At 56.2% G+C, this 21,176-nt stretch overlaps 1 protein-coding gene across 2 annotated transcripts; it reads left to right on the forward strand.

The window, feature by feature from the left end:
* Positions 1–2,348: 2,348 nt before the first annotated feature.
* MDFI (MyoD family inhibitor) lies at positions 2,349–18,472 on the forward strand. Of its 2 annotated transcripts, XM_090282382.1 has the most exons (5): positions 2,349–2,622; positions 4,198–4,284; positions 11,732–11,914; positions 14,896–15,120; positions 17,576–18,472. In XM_090282382.1, exons 2-5 carry the CDS (start codon positions 4,209–4,211, stop codon positions 17,830–17,832), a joined length of 741 nt encoding a protein of 246 aa, XP_090138508.1. In that variant the 5' UTR covers positions 2,349–2,622; positions 4,198–4,208; the 3' UTR covers positions 17,833–18,472. The 2 variants fall into 2 exon arrangements, with proteins under 2 accessions (XP_090138508.1, XP_090138507.1); XM_090282381.1 differs by lacking the exon at positions 2,349–2,622 and having other exon boundaries at positions 4,201–4,318.
* The last annotated feature ends 2,704 nt before the right edge of the window (positions 18,473–21,176 follow it).

Here is a 21,176-nt window from a genome sequence, read left to right on the forward strand (position 1 = left end):
CCTTAGTTTCCTCATTTGTAAAAAGGGGGAAATAACTGTGGACATTAAAGGAAGCAACAGATCTAGAAATATCTAGCAAGGGGCTGGCATACAGAGCATGCCCAGCTCCTGGTTACTAAATGTGACACACCGTGGTTATTTCCCATCACCAGGAGCAGAAGACTGAGATAGAACCAGCCCTGGGGCCTCAAAGCTCCCCTCACCCCATCGTGTCATTTGCTTCAAGAAGGGGAGATTATAGAGTCCCATCCCCTATTCAGTGCCCATCAGGGAGGGAGTCGTGAGTGAGCTGGAGGTTTTCGGTCCCTACCTAGCAGCCTCCCTCCCTATTACACACAAACATATCTCCTTCTACACAGCCCTCTGCATGGAGGTCGCTCCACAGTGTGCTGTCCAACATTCTCCAGGGCAAGGCGGAGACCACAGCTGTGGTCCAGCTGCAGAACCCAACCTAGCCGACTGGCCCCTTGCCAGAGACAGGAAGCTGGGAAGAGCTGTACATGCCTGCTGGACACTGGGGCAGGGTGGACGCCAGGGGCTGGAGCCAGGCCAGGCCCACTGAGTGCATTGTGTGGAAATGACTGTAAAGGAGAGCTGTTCAGGGTCACTGTCACCCTTGGTTGCCTGGAGGGCTCTAGGGGTGAGAGGTGAGGAAAGAGCATTGGGGTGGTAGTATGGAAGCCTGGTTTCTCATATGTGAAACTGGAAATATTTACTGAGCTCTTTGTGGCAGATACAATACTAGGGAATACACTAGCAGGCAAGACAAAGTCCCCTCTCTCCTAGAGCTTTCATTCTACCAATAAACACGCAAATAGGAAAAGTGGCGAAAATGCTTATGAAGAATAATGAAGCGGTGTGAAGGGACAGAGAGTGAGGGGCCTGGGATGGCCTCTCTGAGAAGGTGACATACACAGAGGAAATAAGGAAAGGAGGAAGAGGGGATCATGAATATCTAGGGGAAGCATATGCTGGGCAGGGGGAAGAGCAAGTGCAAAGGCCCTGAGGCAAGCACGTGAGGCAAATTGAAAAAAACAAACCCAGGAAGCAGCAGGGAGGGAAGGAAATGAGTGAGGGAGATAAAGGCCAAAGCAGATAGAACTCAGCTCATGGAGCTTGAAAGCCATTGTAAGGACTTCTCATTTTGCTCTGAACTGATCAGTGGGCCTGGGGAAAGCTAGGCCGGACCTGGGTACAGAGCCCACGTAGTGTTCTGTGTGTGGTGGGAGGCAACTTCAACCTCTACTCATTTATCCTGGGGTTCTAGCCAGGTCCTTCAGGAAGAGAGTAAAAAGCCAGGGACTATGGTGAGGTGTGTAGGGCCTGGAGTGAGTGAGGCACTTGGCTCAGGTATAAAACTTAAGGGGGCATCAAAAAAATCATTAAAATAAACAATTTTTCCTGCAACATATCTAAAAATCTAAACTAATACCCCTAAGATCTATGATAAACAAAATGCCAACATTTTATATAAAGACAGGATCTAACCTTCAACTTGCATGATCGTATCTCACTCACCTCACCCTAATCTGGATCCTGGTTCCAATAAAACTTCATTTATAAAAATGGGCAGCTAAATGGCAGAGATGTGATTTGCTGATTTTTTTTTTTTTCTGTAATTTTGGGTAACAATGCTAAGTATCCTGGCTCCCTCCTAAATTTTGCATGCCCACTTACCGCACTTATCCAGGACCCTAGCTCTGGTCCTGGATAACAATTAAATGATTGGGTTCCACATTGAGGGCCCCAAGATTCACCCTTCCTGAGGTTCAGAGAGGTGAAGGGACTTTCCCAAGAGCTGGGATCTGAACTGGGGACCCTGCCAAGCCCCACTATCTGACCATTACGCTCCACCATGCTCTGTCCTAGAATATCATTTTTAATGAATGTTGATTTTTAAAACTTTATTCACCTATAATCTTCACACCAAAAAAGCACATGTAGCTTAAAGTTCAACTTGCTGAATTTTCACAAACTGAACACAACTTGTATAACCAGCATGTGGGATTAACTTTAAAGCATATTTCACATTTTCAACAAACCAGACATTTTAATTAGTACTCGGTCAGATTCAGAGGACTTTGACAGTAAGGCTGGGGAACTGGGCTGAGCCAGAGTTTAGGGGCCCTGGACAGAGATGGAGAAGGGGGCGGGGTGTAGCGCGAGGGTCTGTGGTTGGGGAAAGGGCAGAGAGACAGAGACGTTGGGGGCTACCGAGGGGAAAATGTCCACCCCCTGACCTCTCACCCCACTCTGGGAGGCGGTGAGGCCCAGCCCCGCGGCGCAGGTAAGCCGGCAAGAATGCAGCAGTCGCCAAGCCCCGGCGCGGGCGGGTCCCGGTGACTCAGCCCTTGCCAGGAAGGGGGAGTCCGCCCCGAGCTCTAGCGCTCGCAGACAGCAGCCTGATCGGGGCTGGCTCCCGGGGTGCCAGGTTCGGCCCCCCCGCAGCAGGCAGCCCGGCCTCGGGAGCGGGACCCCTCCTCCCGGCCCGGGACCCCTCTTCCGGCCGGAGCCACCTGGGCTTATCGTGGGGACCCGGGCCCGGGAGGCAAGAGCGCGGCGGGCGCCGTGGGGGCCACAGTGAGCCTGGCAGAGACGGAGCCGCGAGGACCTTCGAGCGCTGTGAGTAGCGACCGCGCGAGCTGGGGGAGTCCCTCACTCGGCTCACTAGGCCCCCGGCGTCCCGGCCTCCCCGCCCACCCACGCACCCTCACCCCCTGCTTCCTCCCGACTGGGAGAACTGGCCTGGCGCCGCCACCTCCCTAATTGCTCTCTGGTCCTTGTGGCTGAGAGCCCAGACGCGGCTCCGAGGCGGCCCGGTCAAGGGTGGCCGAGACGCGGTCCTCCCAGCGGGCGGCCCCGGAGGATCGTCTCACGGGCCGCCCAGCCCCACCCAGCGGGCCTCAGGGTCCATGCCCTCCCCCACTCACGGGACGTGGTCCCGCGGTCACGCTTGGGGTCTTTGAACCCCGTGGGGCTGCCTGGTGGCAGCTTCCTTCCTGCCCCCACGGCCCTGAGGAAGGACCCAACACACAATTCCAGATGTGCCGCTCAACTGTCCCCGCCTAGAAGGGCCCCTTCTCTCCCCTTTCCCCTGCGCACCCGCAGTTTGGAAGGCCTTGCGTTCCAGTGCGGAGCGAAAAGAAAGGTTAAACTCGTAGAAGTTCTTTTGACCTCCAAAGTCGGTTTTCTGACACAAGTTCCCACGCACAGCTGGCAGGGGGTGGGGGCGTTAGGGATGCTCAGGACGGCTGGAGGACTTGGGAGGCTGGCTAGTCACTCGCCGGGTTTCCCTAAGGGGACAGCCTCTGGAGGGGTGGGCACGACGCCTGTGTGCCCCTGACCCGGGGCATCCGGCTTAGGACGCCGAGCGGGGGCTGAGGGGGTGGGCAGAGCGTGCTGGAGGAACTGGATCACGCCCATCTTTAGGACAAGGAGATTTGAGGGCCACAGTTATTCCGATCATTAGACCGAGGTGGTTGCAGTTACAGTGCTTTCTCTTGCTCTCAATTCTCTTGACTTTGCTCAAACTTTTGCAGCGTTTCGGACAGGCGAAAGAGAACGCGCGGCCTCCCTTTGCAGCCCCTCGGGGCGCGTGGGCCTGGGGGCGGAGATTTGGGGAGACTGGGGCCCAACTCTGCCAGCGCGGAGGAAACGCGCGGAGCCAGCTTCCTGTGGGGGCTCGGGCCGCGGCGCCCCGCGGACAGACGTGTCCGGTCCAGGCATCGCTGAGCCCCGCGTGGGGGAAGGGACGCCGTGGTGGTGGTGGGGGGGATCGACGGGGACGACGAGGAGGGGACAGGGAGAGGGTGGGTCAGGGAGGGAGGGAGGGAGGCGAGCAGGGGAGGAGCGTGGGGGCTGGAGAGAGAAAAGGAAGAAGGAAGGGGGCGCGCGGCGCGAGCTGGCGCCGAAATGAGAGAGCGGCGTGAGTGAGGAGGGAGGGGGCGCGGGGCGGGCACCCGGGAGCTGCGTGGCCCCTCGGCGGGGGCGCCCTGGGCAGGCGCGCATGGCAGGTCCTGCGCCGTGATCCTGGAGGGTCAAGAGAGGAGCACGCAGCTTGCACGAGTAAGTTAGTTGGTGGCCGGACTGGAACAGGGAGAGGCGCGAGCCTGTGGCTGGATCACCCTCTGCTAGTGCCCCTTTCCCCTCACGCGAGGGAGCGGGTCGGCCCCACCCGCTGAGCTCTGTTTTCTGCAGGTCCCGGGCCGATGTCCCAGGTGAGTGGCCAGCAGCCCCCTCATTGCGAAGAGCCCCATGAAGCCCCGAGCGCAGCCCCGGGCCCAGGTACGAGCGGAGAGGAAGCCTGGATGGGAGCTGGGTAGGCGGCTCCGGGGTGGGTTATTTACCCCCCTTCTCACTGAGACTAGAGGAGATGGTTTCGGGGAGCTTGGGTGGAAATGGGGGCAAGGGGTCTGGCTATCCGGGACGGGATCCAAAGAGAGTGGAGCGCTGGGGTGGGGGCAGGGCCCGAACGCAGGCGGTGGCTGCGCCAAGTTGGCTCTAACACCCCCTACTCCCAACACCAGACACATACACTCACACTCACACACTCACACACACCAGTGTCTGTCCAACTGGGATTTGTGTCCCAACCGTTTCTGCCCAGTGTGTAAATATTTATGGGGGCCTCAGGCGGGGTGGGGGTGTCTGAGGCTTTTCTTCCCTTCCCCCAACCCAGCCAGAGCGCAGCGCTTCCCGAAAACTTTGCCCAAAGTGGCCACAGGACCCGGCCCCTCCCCTCTTTGCCATCTGTCTCACTCGCCTTCCTCCCCACCGGGGCCTGGCCAGTCCCTGCTGCTCCTACCCTGCTAGCGCAAGCGCACACACACGCACACACACACACATACACATACCTCCTCCTAACTCATAGGGTCTGTAACCTCCACAGGATTCCTGCAGGACACTCCCTACCCAGGGGGGATTTGTGACTCCCAGAGATGGGAGCTCTACCAGCTGTGGCTTTCTGTCCTCCTCACTGTGCAGACGTGAGCTGAGGCTCACAGTGGGGCACAGGGTCAGGGAGAAGTGGGCAACTTTGGGGATTTGTGCAGAGCACAGGCTGGGGTGCAAGAATATAGGCCCAGATTTCATGACTTTAATCCCAGCTCTAGGTGCGTCTAATTCTTTTGCCTTCCTCTCACCCACCCCCACTCTCCCTTTCTCACCCCACCCTTTGATCCTCTGAGTAATGAGTCTGGTCCTAGACCTCTGACACGAATTCCCTGCATGGCCTTGGACAAGTTCCTTCCCCTCTCTGGCCTCAGTCTCCACATCCGCCCATAAGGGCTTGTCTGTCTGCTTGGGGAGGCCTGTCTGAGCTCCCCAGGCCTACCTGTGATGATTATAGCACTCTGGACACCAGGGGCTGTGAAGGTAGGGGGTCTCCTAGGGCAGAGTGAAGACAAGTAGAGATGTTTGGTCAGGGGCCAGCACATGAATGATACTAATGTGTCTGCTCTACATCCCCACTAATCCTGATTCTCTCCTCTCTGTGGACCCCCAGAGCAGGGTCTTCTGGGGAATAAGCTCCTCCAAGGACTGGGCTTCTTCAGCTCGGAGAGAGCTGAAGGCAGGGGCTGGGAAGGCCTTCTCTGCGTCTGGGGACCTTCTCTCTCCCCTTCTCTTTTTCACCCCTCCTCTCTTTCTCTGCCTCCTGCTTCTCTCCTGTCCCCCCACTTCCCTGCCTTCTTCCTTTGCTTATCTGTGTTCTCTGCTCCACTGCCTCTTTCCAAGCTCCCCTCCCCATGCAACCCATTCTCAGCCCTGAAGGGAGAGGAGGGGCTAAAATGTGTCAGGGCAGGGGACAAGGGCCAGGTGGGCCACTGGGAGGGTTAAGCCTGGGCTGTAACTTGAGGCCCCCCAGTTCCCTGGTGAGCCCCCTCCCCAGGCTGGGCCAGCCAGACAATGTGGCTTTCATAAAACGAGGAGGCCTGGCTCTGCCGCCTTGGGAGAATGAGGCTGCTGCCCAGGAAGCCCAAACCGCAGTAGACCCAGCCAAAACCCCACAGACGCCTGAATCCGAGACCAGAATCCCCCACGCTCCCTGTAGAGCCCTGACAGTACAGCAAGGCCACAGTGCTGCCCACCCGCACCCCACCCCCGGCCACGGTCCTGCTGTCAGCACAGCCTGAATGAGTCTGCCCCGCCCTCAGCCCAGTAGGATGAAAATGGGGTGAAGGGGACTCAGGCAGCTCTGGTTGGGGCAGGTGGCCAAGCCCCCACACCCTTGGCTCCCCTCGTGGCCTCTCCCTAGCCACCCCCTGAGAGAGCCCCAGAGTCTGGCTCTCTAACCCACCGCAGATTTCTGCCCCAGCACTGGGGCGTCACATTCCTGCTCTTGGTTCTAAATTGAATTTCCTGGGGAATTGGAGCCTTCAGACCTAAAATAAAACCAACCCAGCCCAGCCTAACAGGCCAGCTCAGGCCCTCTCTCTCCAGTCCTCCGCCTGGCCACCTGGGACTGTGACCAGTGTGTCACGACTATGTATCAAGAGAGCCCACATTCTCACCTCCTTGGCACTCAGAGCCAGGTGCCACCCCAGTCCTCAGCATCTCATCCTCTCTCCTTCGCTGACCTGGGCCATTCAGAGCTCCAAAACTCAATCCTGACCAGCAGACGTTTGCTGAGTACCCACTGCGATGCGGAGACCATGGTGCAGGGACGCACACCCCACCACCTCAAGCGAGCAGGCTAGGGAGGCTGCGGTCTGTGGAGCCAGGACTTCACTTCCAAGTTGTCATTGACAACAGGGGATGGTAGTGCTAAGTTCTCAGTAAGGGGACCACTCACCAGTTGGCTCGGGGATCGGGGAAGGCTCTCTGGAGGAAGAGGTTAAGCTTGAGCTGGGTTATGAAGGATGGGGACTTGGGGAGTGGAAGAAGGGAGGGGTAGGACCTTCTGGTCAAAAGAAACAACCTAAGCATGGGTGGACTGGTCAGAAAGCCTGGAGCCATGGAGAGGTCAGTTGGCCTGAAACATGGGATCCTTATCCATTGATTAGGTAGAAGATCTAGACTGAGGCCTTGAATAGCAGGCCAATATCAGTCGCCACTCTCTGAGCAGATCAGATTCTGGCCCTCTCTCTCCAGAGATGGTCAGAGCTCCAAGAGAGAAGCTCAGATCCCCTGTCCACGAAGTCAATGCAGAAGGCTGGATGGGAGGGATCAGGCACTGGAGCTTCAGAACAAGGGCCCCATGGGCACTTTCTAGGCTTGGAGTGAACCCATCCCACTTGGAGGAGGTTCCCCTATTTCTTCTCAATCCAGGAGTACCCCTCAACTTGGTGGACAGCAGGCAGAGCCCACAGGTCGCTACTGAGACTGTGGGTTTCTCACCCTTCCCTCTTGGGCTGCTGAATTTAAACATGATTTTTCCACTCTCTTCTAGGGCATAGACCAGCACCTTATCCAGTGTTAGGAGTAAAGTATATCGAGGCAGAGGAGGTGTTGCCTTTCTGTATTTCCCGCTTGTAGGTGGGGACCCTTGAGGGAGGTGCAAGGCTGGGGCTTTTGCTCAGACATGCCACCAGCACGTATGGCCCTCCGTGCACATTAGGAAAAGGTAGCCTTCTGGTCAGATGCAGCAGCTGTGCAGCTGGCTGAGCCAATGGTACCTCCAGGAGGTCAGGTCACAACCAGGGTCTCCAGCCCCACTCCTACCCCCTTGGCAGGCACCTTTATGCAGAACGTGAATTGCGTATCCACATGGCAGCCCTTGGCCTCTGCTGGACACCCTTTCCCCCAGCCCACTCCACATTTCTACCCTCTTGGACATCGCTCCGGGTGTTTTTCCTCAGAGATGTTCTCCCTTCAGTGGCTGGACAGCAGGGTCTTATGGTCACAAGAAGGAAAACTGGGTTCTTTCCATCTCTTGATGGTTGAGCACTTGGGTTCCGCCTCTTGTCTGGCTCTTTTGCTTCATGTGCCCTGATGAGAGCTGTTTCTTGGTGCAGCACCTTGGCACCAGGACCCTCTGGGTAACATCTCATCCGCAGATCAGGTCTTCCTGCCACTTATGTTTCTTCTCATTCCGCTTGCAGGTCTCTGGGCACTGAGCAGTTTCCTCTCCTGCCTTCAGTGTGGCTCCCTTGGGCAGCTGCTGAGTCCCCTCTGCTGCCTCTCTTGACCCCAGGAGACCTGCCCTTTTGTGTTTCCAGGTCAAGATGCCTGAACTGGATTTTTTTTCTTTCTTCTTTCTTTCTTTCTTTCTTTCTTTCTTTCTTTCTTTCTTTCTTTCTTTCTTTCTTTCTTTCTTTCTCTTTCTTTCTTTCTCTCTCTCTCTTTCTTTCTCTTTCTTTCTTTCTTTTTTCCTTTCTTTTGTTTCAAGATTTATTTATTTATTTATTTATAGAGAGAGGGGAAGGGAGGAAGAAAGAGAGGGAGAGAAATATCAGTATGTGGTTGCCTCTCGTGCACCCCCAACTGGGGACCTGGCCCACAACCCAGGCATGTGCCCTGACTGGGAATCAAACCAGCAACACCCCCGGTTCATAAGCCAGCACTCAATCTACTCAGCCACACCAGCCAGGGCTCTTTCCTGGTTTCCTTTCGAGAGGTCTGATGCTCACCCTAGAATGGCCGGTAATAGCCTGAGTTCTCCATAATCTCCTGTGCTCTCCAGATTTGAGGTCGCCAGCCCTCTCTGCAGCTATTAGAAGAGACAGCCCAGAGAGGGGTGACACACAGAGAGAAGGGCAGAGATGAGGCCCAGTCTTACCTTCCTCCCTCTCCAACCCTGGCAGCCCAGAGAGCTGCAATATGGCCCCTTCTACTGCAGGACTGACAGAGTCACCCCTGTGCTCCCTGTGACCTCAGAGGAAGGCCTTGGAAGTGACCACCAGGCCCCAGCTATCACTCTAGGTGTTCCGGCGTCAACAGCACCACACGCTGTCATCTCCCTCGTTTGTGCTGCAGCTTTTCACCCTGCAGCCTTGGTTCCTGCTGCTCCTCTTGAAATGGCCTTTTCTGCCTCTTTGCTGACTTATTATTCAAGATCCAATGTGGGCATCGCCTTATCCAGGAAGCATCCTAGCACACACACACACTGGCACACATGCACAGGCACACACACATGGCACACACACACTTGGCACGCACACACAGGTATGCATACGCACTCGGGATAAGTGCCCCTTTTCTGTGCTTCCACGGTTCTTAGAGATCTCCCTCCTGTCATGCTTGCCCCTGAGCATGTGTGACTGTCTCCCACTTAGTCCTGAAGGAGAACTCCTGAGGCAGTACCCTGTCTTTTATTTGGTCTACCAATGCTTGACATTACAGATTTATTGTAGCTGCTTAATAAATGTTAAACCAAACAGCACAGGAAAGACGGAAGGAAGGGAAGAAGGGAGGGAGGGAGGACGGAGGAAGGCAGGGCAGGTGGGTGGGTGGATGGGAAGTGTTTCTGGACGGCCCTTGCAGGCCAGGACACTGCTGAGCATTTCATTACTCTCTGAGACCCTGAGACCTAAGTGTTAGGAAGCCCCCTCTACACACAAGGTAACCCAAGTCCCGGTAACTTGCCCAAGCTGGTAACTGGTGAAAACCAGGGTTGGTTCTTGTAACTTCTCCCTCAGGCCTTTTCATTTCACCCCATGGGAGAGTCAGCCCTCCCAGTTCAGGCCAGAGGCTAGAGCTGGGCAGGCCCACTTCTTTCCAAGAAATTAGGACCCAAACCCTGAGGCTCGCCCCTTCACCTACAATCTGAGGTCTTAGCTCTCAAAGTCTTGTCCAATCTGCTACAGACCAGCCCAGGGCTAGGAGAGGCACCATCTAGAAAACAGCATTGCTCCTCCCTGGGTGACATCTCCACCTGCCTGGCCCCAACTCCCCACCCCACCTTTGTGATCTTCCAAAAGCCGTTTAACTTCTTTCTCCTTACCCCATGTGGTGACGGGGTTCTCAGCAGGCACAGAGCATGGACAGGGCTAGAGGGAACCCACCCCCCGTCTCCATGGACCCGCAGCCGGCACCACGAGAGGTTCTCAACCCATAACTCTGGTGTCCTCCATAAGTGGCAGGAGCCCCCGCCCCTTCCACCGCCCAACCCCACTCCTGTCTCAGGGAAGAGCCTGCAGTTTCCTCTGGGCAGGTGTGAGCACGTCTGCCCGGCCTGCTGCTGCTCTGTTCTACTCACTTAGGGCCTCCAGGTCCCTGTCCCCCTGGTCATGGGAGAGCAGGGTCTTTGACATAAAGACTGCACAGGCATCTCTGAGGGTCAGAAGCCACAGGGGTGTGCTCAGGGCCCAGGGAAGCAGCTGAGCCCCTGGATCATCCCCTCCCTTCAAGATGCCCCTATGCCCCAGACCTCTGTGTCCAACCTTAATTATCTCCCTCCTCTCTCCTCCCAAGCACCACCATCTGGAGACAGCTTAGAGAAGGACCCCAAATGTAAGCCCCTCTGTTCTCCATCATTGATGTGTTTCTATTTCCAAGACTAGTCTCTATCTCCATCTCTCTGTCCCTCTGGGTGCCTCTCTCTCAGCCTCTGTGTGGTGTGTTCCTGTGGCTGTGGATCTTCTGCTGTGTGGGTTTCACCACCCTTCCTGTTTCCCTGGGTCCCTCTCCTCTCCCCGTGCCCTTCTAGTCCTGTGTCCCTCTGAGTCTATCATTTCTATGTCTCCCCTGCTCCCAATATGGCATATGGGGCACCCTCTTGAGGCCTCTGTCATTCCAGCTGCACAACCTGAGGTCTGACAGAGAGGCTCGGGCTGCACCCCACACCCTCTAATTGCCCAGCCTGGCCCTTGTCCCCGTGACCCCTGCTTTCGCCCTCCTGCTCCCTGTCCCACCCCCATCCTTCCCACACCCTGAGACGTAGGATGTGGGAGCTGGGGCTGCTTTCTGCCTCCCTCCTCCACCACCCATCCCCCTAACCTTTTCCCCCTGGGCCCGGGGGCCCGGATCCTAGTCCTGCCGCCTTGGGAGCTGTGGGTTTGAAGGCGGCTCCATTCCTTCCTTCCGCCCACCGTGCAGAGGGCTGAGCTGGTCACTGTAATTACATGTGGCTGCGGTTCACCTCTTCCCAGCCCTCTGTCCTCTCCCTGTCTCCCCCTGCCCAGAGCCCCGCCACCCCAGGCCTCAGCCTTCTCCTCAACCCAGGTTTTCTCTGACTCTTTCTCTTGCTATCACCCTCTCTCTCCAACCCAATTTCTCACTGTCTGTCTCCCTCTCGCTCTGTCTGTATTGCGCTCCCTTCTCTTCCGCCTCTGCCTCTGACCCTGTCTTTATCTTCCTCTCCATCACTGCCTCTCACTCGATTGCTGAGCCTCTCTCCTGCCCCAGGCTGTCTGTCACTGGGCTTCTGGGGCTGTCCCCTTCTATACCCAGTCCCCCGCCTCCTGCTGCTCTATCTCTCTTTGCTTCTACCTTTCACCGTCCCTTTAATTCTTTCTCCCTCCCTGTCACTCTTGGTGCCTGTCCCTATCTCTCCATCGATGACCACCTGTCTGTTCTTTCCTGCACCATCTCTCCTTCCTCACCTGACACCACACACACATGCAGGCACACACGTGCACAGCACACATATGCACACACCCATGCTCACTCACGTGTTGTGGTTTGGAAGTCTTTTTGGAGTCTGGCACTGTTGCCAGCTAGGGTAAGGGCTGGGTAACCGTACAAAGAGACCAAGAAGGAGGGCTCAGGGCATTCTGAGCTGCAGCAAGGGGACCAGGGCTGGGTAAGCAGGAGGGCACAAGGAAACTACCTTGGTCATCTGCTTTTTCCCTAGCCCAGACCCCGCCCCTCCTGCCTGGGCTGGAGGTAGGAACAGAATCCACTCACCCTGTGGAGGCAGTGCTGGAAGAGGACTCCCTGGAGGAGGCAGCACCCCCCATGCCCCAAGGCAATGGCCCTGGGGCTCCCCAGGCCCTGGACAGCACTGACCTCGATGTCCCCACAGAAGCTGTGACACGTGAGTCCTAAGGTCCTAGGGGGCCAGGGGGGTGGGGTGGTAACACATAGGGGTTACAGTGGGGAACCAGCCCAGATGTGCTGGCAGAGCTTCAGTGGGTGCTCTTGGGAAACTAGCACAGACCCAGGAGCTGGAGGTGTGGGCAGTGAAGAGGCATATGACACTGTCACTGTCCTTTCTAAGAGGAAGGTTGCCATGTACAGAATGATTACTATAAAATCAGTTCAAAATGAGTGTGCACAGGCTCCAGGCAACGTGGTTCAGGACAAGAAAGCGGGAGGTTGTGTGGAAAGAGGTGCCCTCCCCTCAGGAAGAGAACAGGGGACGGCGGACAGGCAGCTAGAGCCCGGCACAGCATCATCTTTCAGGGTATCGGGGGCAAAAAAGGAGACACTCAATGCCCACGGGCAGGGAGGAGCAAAATTCAACTCCATTCCTAGGCTTGGCACCAGGCCTCCAAGGAGGTCCTGGGATGGAGTGAATCTCCACCTTTATTCTCAAAAGCAGGGGAGGGGTGCTCAGAATTGTTTTGTAATTACTAATAAGATCCCTCAAATCTGTAGACACAGTTGAACTTTCCAACTTTCTTTCCCTGAATGATCCCATGCACATCGGCCTGCCCTGAGGCAGTTTAGCTACTACCAAGCCTGTTTTTACAGATGAGGAAACTGAGGCACAGAGAACCACTCACCCTGGACACAAGCTGGGGGACTAAGGTCTCCTGACCCAGTGCTCTTTCCTGTGCCTGCCCGCCCGGCTGGCATGCTGAGCAGGGAGCCGCCTTCAGGCAGGGCATCTGGGGCGAAGTTGGACTCCCTGGAAGTCAGGGTTACTAAATCCTGCTTGCGCACTGCCCTCAGCCTCCTCCAAACACGCCCACAGCAGAACTGAGAGAACAGGTCAGCACAGTGGCCACAGAAGAGGGGGCCTGGGTGGGAGTTGGACAGTCACTCCTGTGTCTATGGGCCCTGGGTGTTTGCTCTGTGACTCAGTCCCCATGGTCACTTCACAGCTATGGCCACAGGCAAGCTTTGTGTCTGCCCACACCCCCAGGGCCCTCAGCTCACTGCACATGCCCGCCCTCTGGTCACTGTGCCATGTTTAGGCAGCAGGGCAGGGGGCACTGAGGCTGGCCAAGGATTCAGCTCAGTCACCCCACAGGGCCAAGATGTGGGGGCATGATGATTCAGGCCTGGCCACTTCTCATGGCCTTACCCCTGTTTACCCAAATGCAGGCACCAGCCACACCTCAGGGCAGAAGACTTCCGGCCTTCTGAGCCCTGTCTTCCAGCCTCCCCACCTGTCCTCTGCTCCTTTATCCCAGTCTCCATCCCCTCTCCCTGCCTTTTTCGGCTGTGGAATCTTGGCAAGTTTTATCCTCTCTGGACCTCAATTTTGTCATCTGCAAAATGGGCCTAATAATAGATCTATCGTGATACTTGAAGATAGTACTACACATATTACTCTTAGCACTCTCTAGCACCAGCAACAGCTCAAAACATGTAAGCTGCTAGTTATAAGTGTAATGATTGTTGTGATAGTAGCAGCTTATTCCCTAGTCCCTTGTCCCCCAACCTCTGCCCATTACTTTCCTCTCTGGCCTCAGAGTCTCAGCTTTAAGCCTCTAGGCTGGGCCACCTCTGACACTAGCTGTGGACCTTGGACAAATTACTGTACCTCTCTGGGACTTAGTTTCCTCATTTGTAAAGGAGGATACAGCCCCGTAAAGATACTGAGAGGACCCAGTGAGAGAATAGTTAGCAGGTCAAGGACTTAACATAGTGGTTGGCATGCAGGAAGTGCTCAGTGGTGAGACTACTACCATTAGCAGAGGCCCAGCCCCTCAGGCATGGCTCTGAGGCTGCCTTCCCCTCTCCTCAGTCTCCAGGCACCCCTCCCCCATCTCCTGCTACCACAGTCCAAACACAGAGGCCAGGCCTGGAGGGAGCTGGGGATCCAGACCCAGCACCCAAGAGATGGAAGTTCCCCGTATTTACAGAGGTCCTCAGGGTCCCAGGCTCCTGCCCAGGTCCTGACCTGAGCAGCTGTGGGGTCCCTCAGTCTCCTCACCCAACACACACACACCTGCCCTCATGTCTTGTGAGCAGAGCTGTGCCTTTCGGGTGAACAGACCTGTGCCTTTCGGGTGAGCAGACCTGAGTGACGTGAGGGAAAGAACTGGGTGTTTGTGGGGATCTCCAGGGCCAGCTTCCCTCCACCTGACTGACAAAACTGAAGTAGGTTCCTCAGCCCAGGATGCAGACTTGCGGGGCTTAGGGGGGTTCCGAGTCCCAGGGGTCTCCTGACTCTGGGCTGTCCCAGCTGGCCTCCCTCTTGCCTTCTCTCCTTCCTCACCCAGATCACATGGGCCCCTCAGCCAACTCCTCTGCCAGCCGCCCCACAAAGGCTGGAGGGGCAGGGCTGTGGAGGAGCAGGAGATAGAGGGGCTGCTGTGAGGAGCCCCCGGGTTCCAGAGCCAGGCATTCATCTCCAAACAGATGTTTCTAATAACTCACCCAGCACACGAAGGGCAAAAACAGCTGGGGGTTTGGCAGAGGCTGAAGTGAAGGTTAACTGCTTCACTGCTGTCCTCCCCACCCCAGCCACACTGTCTCTGCCCCTCCCCCAACTGCCTCCATTCTTCCCAAAGTCCCAGGACACCAAGATCAGGAGAATGGATTCCATGTGGGTTAAGAAGGCAGGGTCCAGGGCTCCGAGCCCATCTTACACCTCTGTCTTTTCTGGAATGACCACTGGCCCAGGAGCCAGGAGCCAGCTCAGCTCTGCTACTATTTCATGGTGTGCCTCTGAGTGAGTCAGTTCTGCTCTCTGGGCCTCAGTTTCCCCCTCCACAGAATACAGATCCAGGCAGGTGAACTGTGGCACACGTAAGAGCACATCAGGCAGGAGCAGAGCACCGCTCTGTGAGGCCGGGCCGCCCCTCGCCTTGCCCTCAACACTCTTTCTGGTCATCTCTCCAGGCCAGCCTCAGGGGAACACCTTGGGCTGCACCCCGCTACTGGCGAATGGCTCTGGCCACCCCTCGGAGCTGGGCGGCACCAGACGGGCGGGGAATGGTGCCCTGGGTGGCCCCAAGGCCCACCAGAAGTTGCAGGCTCACCCATCTCTCGCCAGCCAGGGCAGCAAGAAGAGCAAGGGCAGCACCAAATCCGCTGCCTCCCAGATCCCTCTCCAGGCGCAGGAAGGTAAGTGCCCCACTTCTCCCTCTGAGGGACCTCCAAAGCCAGGTTTCTCAATGCATGACCCAGGGACCAGCAGCAGCATCTTCAACAGGCTTCTGGTCCCAAGTGCTTGAGCCCCACAGTAATCCCACCAGATCTGAACCTCTGGGTGGGGTAGGAGCCTAGATTCGACAGGCCCTCCAGCGAGTCTGATGAGAGACTCAAATCTGAGAGCTTTGCAAAGGTTATTGGATAAACTGAGGCACATCTGCCTTCTCAAGGCCGACTCCTTCCCACCCCCGCTCTCCCAGAGTTTCTGTAACAAGGAATGGAGGAGCCATCTGGGCTGATCCAGCTTAAGCCACCTGTTTCTGGAAATAGAAATTTTCCTCAAGGAGTGGACCATCTGTTCAGTGAGAGAACACCTAGCAGAATAAAACAGTGCACCATCAGGTGCTTAACTGAGGGCAGAGCAGGGGCTGCAAAGTGCAATGAAAGGTCAGCGGACCCAGGTACACCAGACATTGTTCCTGCAACACGAAGGCCCTCTGCAGGGCTATGCTGGGCAACCAGCTCCCCCCGCCCCACCAGGCATCAATTCCTCATGGGTCACAGCTGCCTGGAGCTCAGTGGTGCTTGACCTTTACCCCAGAATTTTTAAGTGATTCCTGTTCATGTTAAGGGACTCCGGCCTGGTCCTCTGCAAACAGGATTCAGTGCACACATTTGCACATAATGTATTCATAAACTTTCCCACCCTGCAAAGCAGATTCTGCCCAGTTAATTTATGAAAGAGGTATTCATTTATTTAAAGTATAGTGGGCATCTGCTATGAGCCAGGCCCTGTGCTATGTGCTAGGTATCCAGTCCATGGCCTTCTGAAGCTCTCATGAGACACAGCAGGTAATCACTAATCACCATATGTTGTGATAAATATAGTGATGAAGCCACATACAGGATATTATGAGAACACAGGGGACACCCACTCTAGCCCAGAAAGCCAGGGAGGGAAGTCTAGGAAGGCTCTGGAGGATCTGAACAAGCCTTAAAGGTTGAGTAGGAGTATCTAACCAAAGGGGCCATTAGCATAGAGGTGAGAAATGGATGGCTAGATTATGAAATTCAAAGTGAGAAATGGTGGGAGGTGAGACTCCAGGCCAGCAGGAGCTCAGAGGGCAATAAGGAGCTGTTGAGGGTTCTAAACAAGGTAGTGACCTCATCAGATGGGCATTGCAAGAGAACTCCCTTATCCAGTTTGTAGATAGATTGCAGAGGTTCCAGCTGTACAGAACCTCACTCCCGTCCGTGGCAGGGTGAGACTCCCACAGGACCAGGAGCCCACCAACTGGACACTCTGTCCCTTGGCCTGGCCCCTGGCAGGGGTGTGAGCTCGGCATCCTGAGCATTTTCCAGTGTGGCCTCCAGAGCCGGCCTGGGCTGGGTTTGGGTCCCAGCTCCACCACTGACCAGCTGGGTGCCCAAGGGCAGGCTCATGCATTAAATCACTTACCATTCATTTACTCAGCACCTACAATGTGTTGGCCACTTTTCTAGGAACTTGTAACATATCAGTGACCCAAACAGACAAAGCTCCTTGTGGAGCTTACACTTTAGTGGGAGGAGAAAGCTGTGCAATGCCATGGAAGGTGATAAGTCCTAGTGGGGACAGGCAAAGAAAGCCAGGGCAAGGGGATGGGGGTGCTGGACTGGGCTGGGCAGGTTACATTATTCAAGGGGATAACATTTGGGCAATGAAGGAGGGGAGTGAGTGAGCAGAGGGTTTATGTGGAGCAAGAGCATTCCAGGGTGGGGTGGGGGAGTAGTGCCTTTGTGACCAGAAGCCATAGCAGTGACACAGACGGACAGAGTGGGGGAGGGAACCAGATCATATAAAGCCACTGAACTTTTTAGCTTTTACTCCTAGTGAGGTAGAAGCCTCTGGAGGGTTCTGAGCACAGGAGGGACAGACTCCCACCAAAGTTTTACAAGAGGCTCTGCTGTGTGTGTGAGGGGGGTAGATGGTTGGAGGGGGTCAAGGGTGGGGGATGGAGAGGCAGTGAGGAAGCAGTTACCCTGGCAGAGATTAGCAGGTGGGAGGATTCTAGTTAAAATTTGGAGTGACATCTCTGCCTCGATTTCTTGATCTGTATAGTGGGGCGAACAGCAGCCCCACCTCGTGGAATTGTTGGAAGTTTAAATGAGGTTAATTTATGCCCAGCACTTAGAATGACTAAGGAGGGCTAAGGGCAGGGGCTCAGGATCCAGACTGCCTGGGCTGAACCCTCACTCTGCAGCTTACCACGCAGGTGAGGGAAAGTCACTCTGCCTAGGGAGGGCTGCTCACAGTCCCCACTTCACGGAGCTACTGATGGCGCGAGAGCTTCCTTGCTGCCGCGCACCGAGCGCTCAGTGAACGCCCTGTGGCTGGGTCCCCGGCCCCAAGCGCTCTCAGCCCGCTCTCTCTGCCCGTCCACCGCAGACTGCTGCGTCCACTGCATCCTGTCCTGCCTGTTCTGCGAGTTCCTGACGCTGTGCAACATTGTCCTGGACTGCGCCACGTGCGGTTCCTGCAGCTCCGAGGACTCGTGCCTCTGCTGCTGCTGCTGCGGCTCCGGCGAGTGCGCCGACTGCGACCTGCCCTGCGACCTGGACTGCGGCATCCTGGACGCCTGCTGCGAGTCGGCCGACTGCCTGGAGATCTGCATGGAGTGCTGCGGGCTCTGCTTCTCCTCCTGACCCGCCGGTTCCCGCAGCGTCGTCCCGGGGGTGAGGGTGAGGGGGCCGGCCCCAGAGCTGTCGCTCAAAGCTGCATCAGTCCCCTCCCCCTGGTCCTCTCTCCTCCACCCAGGGACCTCTCAGAACCCAGCCCAGTGAGAAGGGGGCCGCCCCGGAGGCCACCTCAGTCACGGTAGCTGGGCCCACTGCAGAGAGCCCGTCCTCCGGCTGGTTCCCGGAGACCTGGGAGGGGAGGACTAGGGTGGGGACCGCTCCTGGACCAGCTGCCGGGCCGCGGAACACTGTGAACGTTGGGGGAGGGGCAGGAACGTGGGGAGGCGGGGCCGCGCGCTTCTCTACCTCTCTGCTCCTGGTGCCCTCCTCCCGCTGCCGCCCGGGCTTAGAGCACAGCAAAATGTGAAAAGAGACGCCCCACCTTGCCCCCAGCCGAGCCCCTTCCTGGTCTCCTTTCCTGGGCTTTTGGAGGCGGGGCTGCTGACCCATACAGTGACCCCAGCGCGCAGGGCTGGGCTGGGACCTGGGGCTGGGACCTGGGGCAGGGCGGGACGGGGGACGCTATAGAAAGGACTGGAAGACGAGAGGGAGGGAATGGAGGGTCTGTCCTATTTGTTGCTGTAAATAAAGGTTTCTGTTCATTTCAGATTTCCTAGGGACTCATGAGTAAGTCCATGCATCGTGACTCTGAAAAGCAAACACTCCCCACAGACCCCCTACAAAGCACCCAAATGGATGAGGCTTCCCTGTCCTCTGGGGCCCCTTCCCTTTTTCCCCCACCCTCATTCATGCTTCTCAATATGAGAAGGAAGGAAGGGGGGTACCAACTCCCCACCATTATTTTCCTGTTTCCGCCAAAGAGAGGGGAAGTCCAGAAAGAGAAGAGTTAACCCTTAGCATAGAATTAATTAACAACAGATGTGTTCAGGTTTTGGTTAATTAATCTCCTGCTGACTCCAGCTCCTTGAAGCCCTTGCCAGTGAGGGTGATGGCTCCAAGGCGCAGGGTGGCACCCATGTCAGTGGCAGAGCCATGCCTGGGGAGGGGCAACCCTGGGCCCTGCACAGCTTGGGCTTGCTCCTGGGAGGCAGGTACGGCTTGGGTGGGGTCACACGGCCCAGTTCAGTCGCCCCAGTTACCACGGGGCTTGAGAAAGAAGTAACTGTCCAGGCTAGCAGGAGCCTCAGAGACCACGTGCCCAGGACTCTTGGTGTGTGTGTGTGGGGGGGGGCAGACCTGAGCAATGCAGGGCTCTTCTGGGGACAGTGGACTCTGACAACGGGGAAGGCTGACGGATGGAGCCTCTTCCACCCCATCCTGGGCCTGGAGGAAGCTAGAGGGGCCTTGGGTGAGTGAGAGGATGTCTTGTGGTTGGACTTGGATTCTCCTGAGCAGAGGACATGGCTGAAGAAGGTCTTTAAAGCGGAGACCTTATGGGAAATTGGTGGGCACTGCTTCTGGGAACAAAGTCTGCAGTGATCTGGAGGGATTCTGGAAGGAAGGAGGGAGCTCAGAAAAAGGGCCGACTGAAATCCTAACTCTCTTAAGGAATGTCGTAGAAGAGTAGCCCATGGTCTTGGCAGTGGGCTGCCATTCCAGCTGGAGGAGGTACTATGAGGCAGTGAGAGGGACTCCCCCCATCACCACACCGCTCCTGACTGCCCCGCCCCCCATGCACAGGAACACAGGCCTCACTCTGCCTATGGGTTCTGTAACCTCTGGGACCTGTAGAAAACTCGGGACACAGAAAGAAAGTCACCTGCCCAGGGTCACACAGGATCAAAACCAGGAGAGAAGCTCCATCTTCTCAGGCCCCCCAGTGTTTATTTATCTGTTTATTTATCTCAGTCTTTTTGCTTAGTTGCATGACTAAGGTACAAAAGACTCAAAAGTCTAATCTGTGTACAGATGAGTTTTTGCACATATCACTTTCTTTTTTACAAAAATGTCAAAATCCTATACACATAGACATGTTCTGTTTTTATCACTTAACCATTTGCTTGGGGATCTTCACTGAGGGATGAGCTACAATCCAGTTACCCGTCTCCAGCTTAGTCTCTTCCACTTAGTTCCCTGTTATAAACAAGGTTTCAAACAAGTCCTTTTGCAAGAGCGAGCTCTATTTAGATTATTCCTAAAAGTGGGATTGCTGGGCCTCAGCGTGTGTGTGTTTGAAACTTTGACAGGCTGCCCAATCGCCTTTGGTGAGGGTGTGCCTGTCTGGTCCCGGGGCCTCAGGGAGCAGCCGCTTCTACATCCTGAGGAGGACAGACAATGGTGGGAGGGCTCAACTTCAGGTCCTCCTCCCCCAGGCTGGGGTCTGAGGGACTTAGCCAGCCCAGAGGACCAGGGGTGTGAGGTGGGGGTGCTCCAGACCAATCAGAGGTCTGATCCAGGTGGGCAGGAAGGCCACCTCCCAGGCCCCCTCCCCTCCATGGGGACAGGAAGAGGCGCCTCTGCAATCCAAATAGTGGTTTCCTGCTGCAGGCTCCTGCCCGGCTGTTCTGTTTAGGACAGTGGTGAAACCTGAGAGGCTATGCAGGGTGGGCGTGGAACAGGGGCAGGATTCAGCCAGCCTCCCCCCAGCATACATGCACACACTCTCATACACATACACACTCACAGACATCACCCTCCCACACACCTCATTCACTTATTATATACACAGGCTCTCCTTACAGTCACATACATACATTCCACAAAGTCACACACACACCCTCTCACACACAGCACACATACACATACATGCCCTCATACACTTCACATTTCAGCGCTTGCGAACACCGCCAGCCGAGCAGCCTGGGCTGCATTGCTGAGCCCTGTGTTCACTTCCCCTCACGCCAGGCCTGCCCTGCCCTCCCTAATGCTCCCACCTCGCCCAGGTGGCCCTCACACCTGCTGGGAAGCAGATGGCATTTGTCCTACAGGCCACCGCTGTCCACCCAACCATGCCCAGATATCCTTCTAGGGCAAGCCCTAGTTCTAGCCCTTTCGCCTCCGCTCCATGGCCCTTCTCTGTTGACTCCCAATCTCTGCTTTCCGACCGCTGGTCTCAGTCAATTCCAGCCCTGGCTCTGCCTTGGTCCCCAGGGAAAGCCCTTTCCCTCTCTGGGCCTCAGTTTCTTTATGTGTACATGGAACAGCTGTGAGACTCTGGAAATCTGCTGGTGGCCACGTGTCCGGGGAAAAAGACTGCCTCTCTGGTTTTCTTTCATCTGTGGGGCCCCAGATCCACCCCCTTCACCCAAGAGACTTCTTGAGGGGCCACGCTCAGGTCTAACCCAAGACAGGCATTAATCACCACACTTGTGGGAGGAGAAGGTAATGAGACCAAAAATTAATTTGCCCCT

This window comes from Furipterus horrens, unplaced genomic scaffold, assembly GCF_987537825.1.
Source record: "Furipterus horrens unplaced genomic scaffold, mFurHor1.1.pri manual_scaffold_6, whole genome shotgun sequence".
Taxonomy (NCBI): Eukaryota; Metazoa; Chordata; class Mammalia; order Chiroptera; family Furipteridae; genus Furipterus; species Furipterus horrens.